The sequence below is a fragment of the Periplaneta americana genome, chromosome 1 (assembly GCF_040183065.1).
Source record: "Periplaneta americana isolate PAMFEO1 chromosome 1, P.americana_PAMFEO1_priV1, whole genome shotgun sequence".
Taxonomy (NCBI): Eukaryota; Metazoa; Arthropoda; class Insecta; order Blattodea; family Blattidae; genus Periplaneta; species Periplaneta americana.
In genome coordinates, this window is record NC_091117.1 from 149,301,618 (window position 1) to 149,320,029 (window position 18,412).

At 36.4% G+C, this 18,412-nt stretch overlaps 1 protein-coding gene across 3 annotated transcripts in view; it reads right to left on the minus strand.

Moving 5' to 3' along the window:
• LOC138701956 (uncharacterized) overlaps positions 1-18,412 on the minus strand; it is a 43,410-nt gene that overhangs the window by 2,292 nt on the left and 22,706 nt on the right. The window contains exons 5-9 of one of the 3 annotated variants that reach the window (XM_069829352.1): positions 17,724-17,958; positions 12,478-12,587; positions 9,823-9,922; positions 5,975-6,035; positions 2,582-2,756 (exon numbers count right to left, since the gene is read on the minus strand). In XM_069829352.1, coding sequence (XP_069685453.1) covers positions 2,694-2,756; positions 5,975-6,035; positions 9,823-9,922; positions 12,478-12,587; positions 17,724-17,958 — 569 coding nt within the window. In that variant the 3' untranslated portion in view covers positions 2,582-2,693. Of the gene's footprint in view, positions 1-2,581; positions 2,757-5,974; positions 6,036-9,822; positions 9,923-12,477; positions 12,588-17,723; positions 17,962-18,412 lie in introns of those variants that run through there. The other 2 variants (XM_069829343.1, XM_069829361.1) reach the window with 2 other exon arrangements.

The following is an 18,412-nucleotide window of genomic DNA, read 5'->3' on the forward strand; positions in this document are numbered from 1 at the left end:
TGCGTCCGTTTAGTTACGTCGCATTCCGGTTTCCCCCACCCGTTTCTGCTGGCTTCTCTGTAAAGGCCAATGGCTGGGCTGTCTTAGCTCTTTTCTGAAAACATTTGCTGTTAGGAATTGGACTTCTATGTAATATTATACAACTATTTAAAATAATTTAAATAAAAGAACCTAGTTAAGTAATTGTCACGTGATTCCCCCCCCCCTTTCTAAGACCCTCCTACATAACCACATGGACGGACAGTAGATAGCATATCTGAGTAAATTTATCTATGCGGATCGGGCAGAAGCAAAGATTGAATTGACAGTATGTAAGGTACACTGTTACAGAGTAAGTACAGAATCATTTCAACAGGCGTAGGATTATGGCTCCCCCATGTCGCCTGCTTTGCATTATTTCTTTGGGGTTACTGTGAAACAGTTGTGTTTGCTAAACATCCTACAACAATAGAAGAATTAAATAATTACATTCAAGAAACCATACATTTTATTTTATTGGGTTATTTTACGATGCTGTATCAACATCTAGGTTATTAAGCGTCTGAATGATATGAAGGTGATAATGCCGGTGAAATGAGTCGGGGGTCCAGCACCGAAAGTTACCCAGCATTTGCTTGTATTGGGTTGAGGGAAAACCCCGGAAAAAACCTCAACCAGGTAACTTGCCCCGACCGGGATTCGAACCCGGGCCACCTGGTTTCGCGGCCAGACGCGCTGACTGTTACTCCACAGGTGTGGACGAAACCATACATCCAGTTTCAGAAGATATGCTTGAAAACGTTTTTGATAATATGCACAAAAGAACTGAAGCCTGTATCGAAATGAATGACCATCATTTTCAATAATTTTAGTATCCATATTTTGATTATTTCTAAAATTTAAATGTACAGTAAATATTGTACGCTAATGTGCTGTAGACAGTATAGTATACACTGCATAATGAATACGTCCGCCTGGACAGTTCAGTTAGTGAGTAAAACACTTATTGCTAATACTGTACTATAAGGTAAAGGTAAAGGTATCCCCGTAACATGCCATGAAGATATTTGCATGGAGGTAGAGCCCCATGCTTTCCATGACCTCGGCACTAGAATGAGGTGGTGTGGTCGGCACCACGCTCTGACCGCCTTTTACCCCCTTTGATTAAATTAAAACCCAACGAAAATGATCAAACTCAAAATCGTAATATTTCCTAGTTTACGTAAATGGATGCACTACTTTTCTTCCCTCCTATAGCCTAACTAGTAAAGTTATTTGTATTGTATTTTACACTAGTGTCGTCAAACTTCAGTCGTGGAAGGGGTAGCAAACGGTGTTTCCGGTTCTCAATCGTTAATCCAAAGGTATAGTCAGGTTAATAGGTATTGGAAATGTTAGTAAAAACAAAATTATGTCCCTGTATATTATCAGCAGTGAAGGAAATCTGTCCTGAACTGATATCCACTTTCAAATCTATAAGCTTGTCTCGCAAAACTGTTGCACAACGAATACTTGAAATGGGCGATAATTCGGAACAGCAAGAGGCAGATAAAGTTAAGGATTTTATTTCCTATTTTTTTTAGCTCTTGACGAGAGTACTGATAGGAGAGATACTGCACAACTAGCGGTATTTATAAGGGCTGTCGACTAGTGTCCTGCAATGTTGGGGAGTCCGGTGAGTCAGGGTTCAGACAGTTCACACAGACAAGCAAAACGGCTTCGAAGCTGGGTACCTGGTTCTAATGAAGTGCACTGATAGCAACATAAAACATGGGGGCATGAGATAGTTATTATAAATTCACTTCAAATTAAAGTCCCCAATTAAAAAAAAAAGTCCTGCAATGTTCTATGGGGAACGAAATTAAACGCAGATATTAATATTATTATATCAATTTCCAATCAGTGAAGAAAGTGATTCAGTCATTTGGTTACAATGAAGCCGTAGCAATTAAAAATCCCAAAAACTATTTAGTGATGTCGTGATTGAGTATAATGTAAATTATATTTGGTCTAATTTCGGGTTTTTGCCAGATGCTGTTAGCCTTACATAGGCTACTTCTGTGCAGAACTTACTACTCATATAATACTGATTATAAATATTGTTCATAAATTGATCGTGCTGGAGAAGAAATTGAAAAACGCGTAGGGACAAAGACGAAAATGACCTCATCATTAGGTAAATATTCGTAAATAAGTAAATTTACATATGATTATTAGTTCATCACTAGTTTAAAATATAACAAATTTATAATGCTAATCAACATAAAATAAATAGTACTCAGTAACCTCAATTATTTCTCTTGAATCAACTGCACTCCTGCCTGCATTAGATTGCCTATCCATTGTTCAACCCCATCCCAGCTACAGAAATGTACTGCGTTGCATTGTGAGTGGACAGCAATATTTTTCCATAACCTTATCCATGGCACAATGATGCAAATAAAACTCGGTAGCACTTGTCGATTTTGCCGCATGTGTAGCTGCCATTTCATGGAATTTGAATAGGGATTGTCCTCAAATGTGTTATACAGTACTTGTACTTCACTTCATTTTTATACTAATGTAAATTCGTTAATAAACGAATATATCAAAATACCTTTAAGAACATGTTATTTTATTTTAACAAAAATTGAAATACAGCATTCCATGATTACATTCAATGTGATACTTTAAATATTGACAAATTGCCAAATATTGAAGTGTGGATATCTTGATCATTGTATTTGTCTTGGGTATCCGTCGCTATCAGTGCTCGAGTTTTCCGATTCAGTACTTTCCTGCAAAGAGAGAAATGTGGTTTATAATTAGGTCGATTTGGTGGGATGTTAATTAATAGCTGATCATAGATCGAGTAGTTTTTATGTTGACTACTTCGTTGGTGATAGGTTGATCAATTTGTTGGTAGGTAAAAGCTCAGTTGATTGTTTGGTAGGTTGAAAGGTTGATTAACAGGTCGATAGTTTGGTTGGTTGAATGAACGGACAATTGAATAATTTCAAGGGAAAAATTGTTCCGGGTCCGGGTATCGATCCCGGTACCTCTGGTTGAACGTACCAGCGCTCTTACCAACTGAGCTACCCGGGAACTCCACCCGACGCCGTCTCAACTTTTCCCTTCATATCCACACGACTCGCGTGGGCTGACGAAACGCCAGAGACCCACATCGAGTGCACACAGTCTCTATGTGACTTGGAATTGTGGTTTTCTGTTAACGTACACAGCGACGTATATATTATGCAAATCTAGTCTTTCAGGTGAAGCTCCCTGTAATGCAGATTTGAATAATTTCAAGGGAAAAATTGTTCCGGGGCCGGGTATCGATCCCGGGACCTCTGGTTGAACGTACCAGCGCTCTTACCACTGAGCTACCCGGGAACTCCACCCGACACCGTCTCAACTTTTCCCTTTATATCCACACGACTCACGTGGGCTGACGAAACGCCAGAGATCCACATCGAGTGCACACAGTCTCTGTGTGACTTGGAATTGTGGTTTTCTGTTAACGTACACAGTGACGTGTATATATTATGCAAATCTAGTCTTTCAGGTGAATCTCCCTGTAAAGCAGATTTGAATAATTTCAAGGGAAAAATTGTTCCGGTGCCGGACAATTTATTGTTTGGTCATTTTGTCGGTCGGTTGATTGGTTAGTTGAGGTACTGGTTATTCGGTCGGTTTGGTGATTGATAGATTTTTCGGTTGATTAGTTTGTTAATAGGCTGGTAACATAGCCAGTTGATTAATATTTTGATTGCTTGGATCAAAGGTAAGTTTTTCTGGTCTACTTTTATTCGTTCGTTAGGGGAAGCGCAAGAAGAGCTGCTCAGACTTTTTCGCCACATTCGAGTGGACTCGTTTCCGCTTCGTTCGGCTCACTGTCCACAGTTATCGGTGAATTATCTGCTGGCCAGGCTCAGGATTGTGACAGTGTTTCGAATCACATTCAATAAAGCGCGTGTAATATATTGTAACGTAAACCTCGTCGCAATTTTTTTAAACGAATTTTTGAGCATTAAAACAAAATAAAATAACAAACAAATAAAATAATGTATATAATCATATAATAATTGATATGTGGCACCATAATAAACTTTGATTTATACTTTACTGTGCACATATTTTATTTAAATATTCCGATAACTAGGGTAATACGGTTGTTTTATTTTAATCTATGTATAATAATTTTATGCAACTACATTAGAGCGTCTCGTTTAGGCACAATGAAAACATAAAACAAAATGCAGGTAACGTGTAGGGGGAAGACGAGCCGTACGATAAACGAGGGATGCACAAAGTTTTAGTTACAACATTTATGGCGGAGTATTAATTGAAATTATATTTTCCAAAAACAGGCAAACCAAAAGAACACAAATTGTAAAACGTTATCATAAACACATTTTAACAAGTAAGTATGGTAATTGTAACGTTGAAATAATTCAATATAACAAATCAAATTTGCTACTTATAGTCTATGACGTTGCTTTCAAGCAGCATTTTTTACGGTCATGAATTTCATTCTCTGTATGACTAACATAATATCACCTTCTTCTGTGGCCGAATTAACAAAACTACAGTATATTGGTCTGAAGTGGTCAGATACAGTGCCTGAATAAATTGAACTTTGAGAAGGGATAATTACGTTTAGGAAATAGTGTTGTCACTTCAGAAGCGAAGAAACGAAGGGAGCATCAAGTCGGCCGTAAATACGCTAAAAAAATATTAATACACACGTTGTCTGCTACTGTTCTGCACAGTACCGGTACGCTTCACGATACGTACGTTTCAAGATGGCGTTTGCACCCTGTAATCAGCACTTAGAGGATAGAAAGACAGGAGGGAGCCTAAGCTTGAAACGGCGGAACCAAAAAGGTGTAGTCCTACTACTATGGCATCAAATTACTCATAGTTCATCTCTTTTTCCGGTGTGTTATCAGCTGTTTTGTTCGTATTATTACGATACGAATTGTTTCGTGTTGTGAATGTTTCAAAAGTGTAGTCAAGTTCAGCGGGTGTTATTTTTTTTATAAATAACCTAATATTCTGTTCAGCTCAATTGTAGAATACGTCCGTTGATATGTCCCCCTATGCTTTAACATGATATGAAGGAGTGCCAACATCCTTCTTGACAAAAGAAAGGATGTGGAAATGAAATGTTCAGTCCATGCCACAACCGTAACACTTTTAATAAATATACAGTGAAATGTACATCGATATAATAATCTGCTAATACTCCTGGTACCTCCACATTCATCCTAAACCGTTTACGTATGACCCCTGATTAGAGGTCTGGAAGAAACCGGTAGTAGCAATTGAATATTTGGCGATTGGCGGTATTTTGCGGAGGATTATGGGGCGTAGAAGGTGTAGTTTGACGTCATATCCGTCGCACCGATTTCAAGCATATTTTCTTGGATTCCGTGCGTCTTTTTAAAGCAAGACATAAAGCGTTGCAGCAAGACCGTTCTTTTATTACTTTTGTTTCACCGTCGCTGCAGCAACCATGCAGCAAATCAAAACACCGCTTTACAAGTTTGCTGCACGATCCATCATGGCGGAATGCGTGTTTTCGTCTTTTGCAACGTTTATTATTGTTAAAATTGTCTAGTAATAATAATTCTATGTCATTATCATGGAAGTCGAAACTATTTAACATATTCGGTTCTTTAAGGATAAATTTATTACTGCAGTAATAGAAGCCAATATTAATTGTCCACCATTTTGCAGTCAGCTGACCTAATTGCGTTTTCTTTTCGACCCTCATTTTGCTGTAGCAAAGGCACGAAGCGCTTTAAAAAAAACGCACGGTTTGCTCCCTCCTGTTTTTTTTTATCCTCTCAGGTAACTCATAGAGCCCCGTAACGAGCATGGAGGCACGTTGAACGAATATTGTTCTCTGCGCATCAGTGAAATATGCGAGCACGTTTTGCGTTTCCTCTAATTGATTGATATTTACAGTGGCTACATATTTAATAACATTACTAGTATAACTTCTTACCGGTGTGGAGCTTGTATGACGAATTGGCGGAAGATCTGACCGAAAATTTCTACGTCGATACCTGGAAAAAAATTATTGTGATAAGAATTCTGGAAGAGAAGGCCTCATGGCCTTAACTCTGCCAGGGAAAATATTATTATTATTATTATTACTATTATTATTATTATTATTATTATTATTATTATTATTATGCAACTCAAATACATAATTTAATCAAAATGATTCAAAGCTTTTAACACAGTCACTGGAAATGAGATAAGATTTTTTTTTAAGTTTTACAATTAGGACTAATGTAATATATATAATTTTTTTAATTGAAATAATAATAATAATAATAATAATAATAATAATAATAATACTTACAAATGGCCTTTAGGAGAACCCCGAGGTTCATTGCCGCCCTCACATAAGCACGGCATCGATTCCTATCCTGAGCAAGATTAATCCCATCTCCCTCAAATCCATTTTAATATTATCCTCCCTGGCCTCTCCAAAGTTCTTTTTTCCCTCCGGCCTTTCAACTAACACTCTATATCGTCGTTGTTCCTGCAATAATCCTATGTGCAAAATATAACATTTTTCTGTAGGAAGAAAAAACATATTTATTCATCCAATGGCAGCCATACATAGGACAACTGTGAATTCTTACATTTTCGAAACAAAGAAATATAATAACATATAGCAGATTTTATTATTTTCTGTGTCACTATTTAAGTTATTTAATAGAGCAAAAATCTGAAAATCGATAAAAGAATGGTCGTAGTATTAGGATACGCGGTCATATCCTCAAACGCGGTTAAACTCAAGCCATACCCCGCCCTCTGCACCCTCCCTTGTCCACAACTTCACTGCTAGAAATACCGTATGCTGTAAAATATTTGGATGGTTCCTCGGAAATTATTTTTGATCTGTGCAGTGGCGACAACTCACGACAGAAAGTGGAAGCTTAAAGGAAATTAATAGGGCCTAAGTCGGGACGCATTGTAAATCAAAATCTGTAATTAAAATGTTTTCTATCCTCAGAGGCACGAAATTAATCATCCTCATATACTTCATGGAGGAATCGCCACTGAGTTCAAGCTCATGCAACTTAACAGTTTTGGTACCAACTTCCTAGCTCTTGTCTACATCATTCTCGATTAAATTGACTCTTAGATCTGAATGTGAATAAAAACCCGTCAAATCGTTATGGTCAAAGCTCGGAACTTGGGGACTTGTGTCTTTGAACGTGGCTAAGCGACCGGACTTCAATGTCAACAAACTCCCGCTTCCAGCACAGAGGTACTGTCAGGTCTGCTATAAAAGTGTTCCTGGCTGGAACAACATAATGATAATATTATGATAAGTTGAAACACCTAATTTTATAGCATATATATATATATATATAAACATGCAAAATACATCAAATTTACAGTTCTGCTCTGTACATTTCATTACAGTGTATGACTACATGCATTCGAAGATTTTCGAACCCATAAATTCTTCGTCTGTTAGTTAAACATGATTTGAAACGAAGGAAACTTATTATCACGTCACATGAAGTGACGGGAGCAAACTTAATTTTTTTTATTTTTTATTTTTTTTTATTTTAACTAGCTACCTAGTGAGTACAAATTGCATTTATAAAATAAAAATGTTTCTAGCCACTACCGTAAGAACCAGGCTCGTGTACGGTGTGGTCTTAGTGAATAATATAACATAAAATTTACAAGGACAGTTTACTAAATACAGTAAGTAACTTAATTCAAACCAATAAATACAACACAATAGCAAGAATAAAGAAGAAACAGAAAACGAGAGAAAAATACACATTTAATATAAATTGACAATCCGACAGAAGCCAGTGATATTCAATAAAAACATGAATATAGTCTATAGAAATAAAAGGTAAAAAAAGTACATTTGTTACTATTATATATCATGGATAATTTTACAAATTTCTTTTTTTAAATTTGAAATTTAAAAAAATTTCAAATTTGGAAAATGGTTTGAAATTTTATTATAAAGTCTTGGGCCTAAATAAAATACTGAATATTTTCACTGTCACTGTTTCCTGTTCGATTTTCAGCAGCTCTCGTATCTGAGAAAGATAAGTATATCCTAAATTTTTCTCGCAAATAGTTTTCAATTAGTGTATCACTACTAGGGAAGGTCCCTCTACGACTTGATTCATGGCTATGAACAAATTTTCCATCAATTTAAAGGACTGCAATGTCTTTCAATGAATGCCCGTTTCCAGCTCTAGTTTCTGTGTGGCACAACTTACAAAATATAAACTCTGCATTAAAAGAAAATAATGTATCTCCTCAGAATTCCTCCACGAAATTCTGTACCTAAAATTTAAGAAATGTATTTTCAAACTTCCATAACACCCATTCGAATAACACGTATTTTCTCATTCCTCAGACAGACCATTTACCTGTAATTCTCTTAATGTCAATGGCCTCGACATGACACAGTTTCTTCGTTCGTCTTCTTGCCATTCGATGTGACCACTTTCTTAGTACATACGACTGTCCCTGAGCACTTGCAGCTTGAGCTTTGTGTAAGCTGCACATGTAACCTTACTCAAGCGCACGACACACAAGTCCCCAAGTTCCGAGCTTTGGTTATGGTACAGCACTGTATACAGAGAGACAAACAGTGCCTAGAACCACTTTCTTCCTAACAGAGATGCTGAAAACGTGAATGTCCGTGACAACCTTCAGTCTCGAAATGTATTTTTTTGCAACATTAGAATAGCCTAGATTTAATATAGGCTATATTTTATGTATTACGATAGTAAAAGTTTTCTATGTGCGATACAAAAAAAAATCCGCGATTAATAATTCGTGATAGACGATTTGGCAACCTTGGTTCTAGACCATACATGGGCACAATTTTCGGTTACGTGAGGCACTCGATTTGAAATAGTTTGTTTACTAGGAGAGGAGACTGCAGAGTAGGATGGAAAATATAAACTGCTGTGGCCTGCGTCACCTCATCGTAATCGCTAAGGCGGTCAGTGGCGAATTATTAGGAAAGCGCTTGGTTAACGTGAGAGACTCGAAAACTTTTATTCAATTTGGCAAATTAATTCGGCAGCTTTAATCATAAACCTCTTTACTATTTCTCCATCATTGAAGTGATTTAAATCACAGGCGAGAAATTGCGTAACTAGCCAATAATATTCTATCACGTTGTCTAAGTTTATTTTCTTGAATATTCTGGTGTTTCTCAAGATTACGTTCTCGACCTAAAATAATTTCAGAAAATCATATTTCGTTTTCTACACACATTTGATACTTTTTTGTAAATTTCTTTTGGAAATAATATGTACAAACAACATTTAATTCCTCGTACCTTTTAATGCAGCGTGTTTAAGATATAATGTCGTATTTAGTATACTATGCAAATATTAAGATCATAAATTTTATTCGGAATAGTACGAAAAATAACATTTAATTTGTCTTACCTTCTAATTCAGCATGTTCTTTATGACATAAGTAGTAATGTCGTTGTATATTAAATTTATTAATGCCTAATAGGATTTTCGAGCATAACATACATCGTATGCTCTCCCCTTCTAAACAGCAAAAAAACTCTTCCTCCCATTTCTCATGAAATAATCGTTCTCTAACGCGTACACACTGCTTTGATAATGCCATTATGTCACCACTGATGTTGCTTATGAAACTGATATAGAACCTGCCCACGCCTAGGAGCTACGTGAGGGAGGAACGGGGACTTTGAAGATGATGTCACTCAGAGCGATAAGCTCTGTGAAGGTCAGTGAGGCACAAAATCTCAAGTGAGGCACGATGCCCATCTGTGTTCTAGACACTGATTGAGAAGACATTTAAACTTACATCGGGTGCTGCGGGCGGTTCTCACGTTCTGAGGCAGGCTGCGGTTCCGAGGTCACAACCTCCTCCTCTTCTTGACCACCTTCTTCTTCACCACCTTCTTCTGTTCGTAAAGAAATCAATTAATCAATCGTTACATTTAATTAAGGCACGAGTAACAGTTGCGATTTTATATCATGTTAAGATCCATTTACATTACACTGCACTAGTCTGGAGTGTATTTCCAAGTTTTGAACTAGTGCAGAACATATATGACAAATCAAAGACTTGTGTTTAACATGTTTCAAAATATATATACACACATACGCACACACACATCGGACACACATTAGCCTATTTGTAATTGGGACACATGCAAGACTTCTGTTGGCTGTCATTTGTCCCTTGCTCATTATTACGTCTCTTTTATTCACGTAATTACTAATTCATGTTTGTAATTTGCAATTCTGATTAACAGATTCAGTCTATAATAGTAGTTCAGGAAAAGTACAGCAAAATTGACTTCATAAATTTAGGAACACAGATATACAGAATGTCTCATAACGGCCATAACTGAAGTATTTTAATGTATCTAAAAATATTTGTGTTTTTACATTATAGAGTTGAGCAAAGCCTACTGTTTGGAATAGTTTCTTCCTCCTTCAATAGATGTTTTTGAAACAGTTTTATTTTAAAACTTTTAAATTATTTTAAGTAAGTGGGTACATTTCTTTGTAAGTTTTGCTAGAGTAGATTTCTCTCTCTCTTTTCTAAAAGAATCATGGTTGTAGTTTTTTTTAAATTTTGGAACTGTTTATAAAAATTAATTTTTCCGCCTTTTCGCATCTACTAGCAGGTTTCAGTCTCAGAGACCTGGAAAGTTCTTCTATTCTCTGGATTGGATATACTTAGATGTCCAAAACAACTGAACAAGGGATAAATTATTCCTCTGTTATGTGTTTTCATATTATTATATTGTTTTGTTCGAGTTCTCTTTTATGATTCAGAAACGTATTTTACGAATTGTTTACAATTTAAAACCAAGGGAATTTCTTTGAGACATTTTTAGAAATTTTATAATTTTAACAATCACCTCTTTATTTATAAATTAGCTCTCTTTTACAAAAACAATAGCGAAATGTTTAAATTTAATAAATATATACATACGTATTATAAAAAGGAAAGGGATGAAATATTTATTAAAAACTACAGGACATCTTATTATTTAAAGTCTCCCGTTGTTTCTATCAGTTATATTGTAAATAAATTACCATCTCACATATTGCAAATTTGTGCTAAGATGGTGCTAAAAGACTATTTCTTTTTACAATATTTGTATTCACTTCAAGAATTTTATTGATTGACTTGTCCACCTATACATTGTATATGACAGCTGACAATGATATATGATATGATATGATATGATATGATACGATATGATATGATATGATATGATATGATATGATATGATATGATATGATATGATATGATATGATATGATATGATATGATATGATATGATATGATATGATATCGATATAGATACAGATATATATATATATATATATATATATATATATATCGATTGATCATAGAACTTCTACATTCTGAACTGCAGATAAGAAAAATACTGAGGTAAATCACTTGCTGCGAAATGTATGGTCTCTGTGATACGTAACATGAAATGTCATTTAATTGCAGCGCGGAAATCCTTCAGGTGTGTTTGGTATAATCTCTTAATATAGAAATTACGACATTCGTTTTAGTTACTAAGAAGACAGGCGCTAAATTTTATAAAGTAACACATTTTTTATAATACCTTGTTGATAATTAGTCCGATTTTTCCACACAAGAACGATATGGAGATAAATAAACATTTGAAAATTTTATGAAAATACGCTGTCTTCTTAATGCTCCTCCCTATGCAGAGTACACCAGGCTACAGCACACACAACGATTTTTACACTAGCAAGTGTTAGGCACGTATAGTAGTGGCAAAAAAAAAACGGACCGATCTGAGCCTTGTTCACTCCAGAGCACGATAGACTGGTAACTAAGACTTTCGTGGTTCGAATCCTGCCTGGGAAGGAAACTTTTTTCTGTTCCTTATTCAAATTTATTCCCAATACTTTTCGATTGCTGGTAAAATTCATGTTCTGGGAATAATAAGTTAATTAAGTAGTAAAATATCGCTGCAATCGAAAATTATTGGGAATAAATTTGAATAAGGAACAAAAAAAAATTCCTTCCCAGAAAGGATTCGAACCACGAAAATCTTAGTTACCAGTCTGTCGTGCTCTGAGTGAACAAGGCTCTGAAATCAGCTACAAGGGTCGCTCCGGTTTTTTTTTTTTTTTTTTTTTTTGTGCCACTACTGTACAGTTTTAGACCTCAAGTACATGAATATTTATTTTTGTATTTTTGTCAATCCTGTGCTGTTATCTTAGAATATTTCTCCACCCCTTTGTTTACATTAAAGGTTGGCTGGTTCATAGATTAGAATGTTTCGAAAAGTTGCACTTCTAGGTGCGGCCGCGGAGGTAAAACTCAGAAATTTCATGTCAATCTAATCACAATGAAAGCCGAAAGAATCGTTCTTAAACTAATTCGCCAGTCTTAAATGTGAACATCTGTAACGCTTATTGTATGTCTTTACTAAACCACACTCTCACAGGCTTACCCCTACTGCCGTTGATGCTGCAGCTGTCGCGTTGTCTATTCCCACGAAGAGCGTACACAATGTGTACAAACATGTTTAAGATTGAGGGTCGTGCCGGCCGCTCCAAGGATCTGTATTGGATAAACAAGCGTATGAGATCAAATACAATATTCCGAATTCTTTAATAGAATACATAATGCATTGCAATTAATCAAATTTACCGTTACTTTCCTGCACAATTTTTAACTGTCAACACCAAGCAATATTTGTGTCTTCAGAAGATAATTTACAGAAAGCATTAGCTAAATAATGTAACTTAAGGTACAGTCACACATCGCTACTTTTGCAGCACTGCAGTACAAACAACTGCGCAACTCTCGTACTGCAATGTGTGAACAACGGTGCAACCCGAAAAGTAGCGGCTGCCGAACCTGCTACCCGCTACTTTTTGTGCTGCGCGTACTAGTAGCGACGTGTGAACAGGATTATGAGGGTTGCAGCCGCAGCATTTTTGATATCGGTTTCGTTGAAACTTTTGCTGCGGTTGCGACCAGTGTTGCCACCCAAATGTCCCAATGATGCTTTCATTGTTTGGATATATTTTAATGTTAGATGTGATGAAAAGAAATGATTTGTAACAGTTACTAAATGTACAACACAGTCTGAGTATACTTGCTGACGATATAATTCATTTTTTTTTTTAATTTTCCGTAGCGTAGTTTCAAACAGGAGGCTTGTCAACATTGATTACGTGAATATGCTGTTGATTATTAGTTAAGTATATAGGCGTTTTTAATAGCTTTATATTCCTAGTAAAAATAATGCCAATTTCTGAATACTAGTTATGACAGAAAAGCAAATAATAGATAAGTAAGCTATCGCATGAGTCCCATAATAATGCTAATATAACCACAAAGTAAATATTGAAAAGTCAACACGTACAGTAGTTGGAAACCTGCAGCAAGATTGCGGCTGCAAAAGTAGCGCCTTGTGTGTGAACAGACTCGCAATATCCAGTTGCAACTTTTGCAGCGCTACTTTTGACTTACGTGTGAACACAACATGCAACTTTTGCAGCTACATACAAAAGTTGCGCAGCAAAAGTAGCGACGTGTGACCGTACCTTTAGGAGTGGAGGTCGGGGGATTGTTTCGCTTGAATGGAGGTACTGCAGCTCGACTTTGCTCAAGGTGCGATGTGGCTTACGAAAGCGAATGGACTGCTCCGTATACCATGTAAAGATATGGTATACCCTAGATCATATATACCCAGATTGCTCGGCCTTATAGGTTTTGACAGTAACGACTTTTGTCAGGTTTACTATGCTGCTATCTAGTTATTACATAAGGAGTCACGTCATAACTCCCATTTGAATTCCATTAGCGACTATACTGCCATCTCGTGTTCGTTTACGGCGGACGGGTGGTGATCGTGGCGGTTTTCTCTTCAAAGTGCTATCGATTTTAACATAGAGATGAGCTATCTGTTATATATATAATCTAGGGTTATACCATGTGTCTAAGTGACATCAGACTGAAACCACAGCCTAATATATACAATCACGAAGTTTAATACGTAGTAAATATGCATCCATAGATAGTTGCTCACCACTAGGATCGCTAATATCGCCTCATTACATATAATGAGAAATAGTACCGGCACAGTCTATTGTTCCTAGCACCCTCACAACTCAAGCTTCGTGACTGTATATACTATACTGTGCGGAAACTAAAAAATTGTAATGTAAGGGTTTCTATTGGTGAAACAACAAATGCCCTTAGGCGTCTGTAGTCATCGTGGTTGTCGGAACTTTGGCTTCAGAAAGCCCTTATTGTATCTCCTAACGTGCGAGGAAATTAAGGCAGTGAATTTATTCTACCATGTAACAGTATTTGAGATTACTGAAACTTTTTTTTAACCTTCGACACTTCAACCTTAAACACATGGAAAATGGTTTGTTCCTCTGTAGAAATCTCATATTTCTTCTGGCAGCAACTGGCTTAAATGTTTTGTTGCTAACCTGTCAGAAATATGGTCGTTCCTAAATGATTGACACATTTTATAGCACTGCATACGCCTATATTATTAGTACCTTATATTCATTCTCCATTGACAAAAATACTGTATTTCTTTCACCATTTTCCCGACCTACTTGTGTAAGCTTTGCCGTAATTTCGTCGCCGTTTGCTAGATTATTCTTGCATAGTTTGTTAAACCGTTTCCGTTTTCTACTTTTACGTATGTAATTCATTTTTAGTGATACTTTCAACATCAGAAAGGTTATATTCGCTTTCAATAGGCGAAAGATAGGATAGATCAGAACATTCGTCAGGTACGCGAACGCCCTTGCAGTTCCCTTCGCCGGTCCTGGAACCACAGTAGTGAGATGGAAGACGGACGGAATTCAATAATACCTCTCTATTGCAATCTATTGGGAGTATAGGCATAACATTGTGGTTGTTGGTAGAAACGCCGCCAAAGAATGCATATAGCCATTTTAAGGATAAACGCCGCAATTCGAATTACGTCCTTCTTCCAGCTAACCCCTCAATTGTTGTGTTATTTGTCAACATATCCCCATTGGAATTGAGACATTTGTCATACCATGGGATCAATTTTTGTATCCTTGTGTCGGAGAAGTCAGCCGCCTGGGATCGGAACCAGTGTTTGACAGCCGTCTGCACCTCTCTGTCGATCCCATGATATGACAAATGTTTCACTTACGGTGGAGAATATGTTGAAAAATAGCTCAACAATTGCTGTGTCTGTTTCAATAAATTTTTCCAATGAAATTATGTTTTCTTTCTGTTAACGGCCCCTGGTGAATTAATTTTTTACAGCCCTCATAATTGCGGTCTAGTGGCCAAAATTTGTAAAATCACTTCTTTTGACATTAACATGATGAAACAAAAAAATAACTTTTTTATCTGCTCCCATCAGAATGTTTGCTTGTCAGCTCTAGACTGATGAACAACAGACCAAGTTGGATTCTTGAAACCACGTCATATAGATCTACTGTCAAGCAGCAAACGGAATACCTATCTTTGTGTGTTTATAATAGCGTTTGTTTCAGTGGCGGAATGTCCTAAGAAATGTGTTCACTCATTGCGTATTGAGTTTCTTTTCTGATTATCTACAATTTGATTGAAATCTGGCTAATGTTTGTGAAAGCAATCCTTAGTAATGTTTCTAATTTCTTGTTAAATAAACGTAGCATTCTTTTTGAATTAAGAAGCTTTATTTTTTTAGAAGAGTTATTCGCAGATATAGGCAAAATAAACACTAGACCTACCATTATTTTTTAGGAAAATGTCCGAAGTTTAGGATAATGTGATTTTTCAAGGGCTCTAAAGTAATGCTCTTCACGTAAATATCTACTTTTCGAAATTATATTTTTCCGAACTTACTGTAAATTTAAATTAGCACTCCGAACATAAATTGACATGGGGTTTGCAAAAAAATTAATAATAATAATAATAATAATAATAATAATAATAATAATAATAATAATAATAATAATAATAATAACTATAGTAATACTAATAATAAACTATTTAAATAGCCTGAAGTGTTAAATGGATGGCTAGTAAAATTTTTCCAAAAGGTTGCAATATTGTTCACTCTTTTGATCAGATATATTGTTTAGCGACTTCAAACATTCCAAATAATGAAGCTCCTTTTGTAGAATATGAGATTTCCAAAACTCTAAACAGTCTAGATATGCCTTTACAGCTGAAAATCATCAGTTATGTTTTTATATTTCCTTTGAAATCTGCAATTGAGATGAGTAAGATGCTCACAAACTTCAGCAAGGAATCCGAATTTTCATTTTCTGTTTACATTTCCTAAAATAAATAAATAGAAAGACAGACAAAAAAGAAAAAGAAAAAAATAAATAAAAACTAAAACACATAAATTATTAATATTAATTATACACCTAGTAATATTTTATTACATAATAAACATCTCACATTTTCTGTCCATTTTATTACAAAAAATAACTTTCTTTGAACCTACATTTCCGTGAAGAGTTTGACGGTTTGGACAGCGTCATGGTACAATATTTTATTATACTTACTACCTGTAGTACGTTCCAACACTGAGGCTGTGTTGTTGGCATTACAACACAACCAAATACCTGAAGGATCTCCGCGCGCTGCGTGAAGGCACAGTCACAATCACGAAGCTCAATACGTAGTAAATATGCGTTCATAGATAGTTGCTAACCACTAGGATCGCTAATATCGCCTCATTACAGACAATGCGAAATAGTACCGGCACAGTCTATTGTTCCTAGCATCCTCACAACTCAAGCTTCGTGACTGTATATACCAGGCCTGCACAAACAGCGCTCAACGAGCGCGCGCGCTCCTTCGGAGCGGGAGAGCTGTGTTTACCGCTCGCCGAAAACGGAGAGGAAGATACGTCAGAATGACATAGACTTGTTATAAGTAAAGGAGAGGGAAACGACCACTCAGTAACTGTTTCACGTTGCTTACCTACTGCTACAGTACAGTATGGAGGAATCTAAAAGACGGAACATAACATTTAACATTTAACGATTTACAGCTCGAACTTATTGATCTTCAATGTGACCTAAGAACTAAAGATCGTTTGAATAATACTACTAGCCTGGTTTAGTTTTACAAGACTAAACATTAGCAATAACATCCACGACTGCACAGGCTGGCTGTGAAAATGATTGCTATGTTTGGCTCAACATTTATATTTGTGAGCAACTGTTTTCTATAATCAACTTTAATAAAGGCAGACATCGAACATCTGTAACTGATGTTTCATTAGGATCAGTAGGCTACTGTTCCTTTCAGCTGCCAACAGCATAAAACCTCGTTTTGATGTACTGATAAATAAAAATATAACAAAATGATATTGTACATTTAAGTAGCTATAGAATTTCTATTGCTTCTGTAAAATAAATATTTATTTATTAATTAATAATAGTCCGAGATAGTTTTGCGAACACTGAACGGGAATTCATTTCATAAGCACTTGTAATAGTACTTCCTTTTGTGTATATTTTGTACGAGGTCCACCCCTACTTCCAGTCCACCCTTATACAGAGCGCAGCTAATATCTGCATTCCGCTCATGAGCTGTGAGCCGGCTCGGAGAGCGCAAAACTTGTGCAGGCCTGGTATATACTGTACTGTGATGAAAGTAGGTTCACGTCATAGTTTCAAGATCGTGAACCGAACGTGGGCATCACTAGCCTAAATTAAACAAAAGTATGTACAAGTAGGTCCTTACCCTGAGGGAGGCAATAGCTGTTGTTTTTCTTCGGCTACTTCCTTTTTGTTGTCCTTGCGTACGCAGCGGATTGTGCATTTGCTGCGGCATATTTTACAGATGCAGATGCAAATGAGTATCAAGATGAAGGCGCCTGCAGCCGTCCCCACCACAAACAGTATTAACTTTCTTTTGCTAATGGCCGTCATCGCCTCCTCCTTGGGATTCTGATTTTCCGGCAACAACTCCTCTTCCCCTACTAACACACAATATGACAGTGCATGATGCAAGAAAGTGTGCTTGCTTTATTCATTTATTTATTGAATTATGTATTATCTATTGTTTGTTATTTTGCTTCAGAGAAGTATACCGTCACACTTAATAAAACTATTCAAAATTCTATACGAAGGCTCTAATAACAAAATTAAAAAGGAAGGAAATACTGTTGTGTTTAGATAGCCTGGCCGGTGTTATGCGCGAACATTTGAGTAGGAGTGATGTGGTCCACCGCTGTGGAATAACGGTTAACACGTCTGACCATGAAACGAGCAGGCCAGGATTCAAATCCAGGTTGGGGCAATATACGTGGTTGAGGTTTTTTCTGAGGTTTTCCCTCAACCAATCGAAGCAAAGTTGCTGGGTATGTTTCCGCGTTGGACCTAGGATTCATTTCCGCCAACGTAATTACACTTTGCCTCCCCGTGGATGTG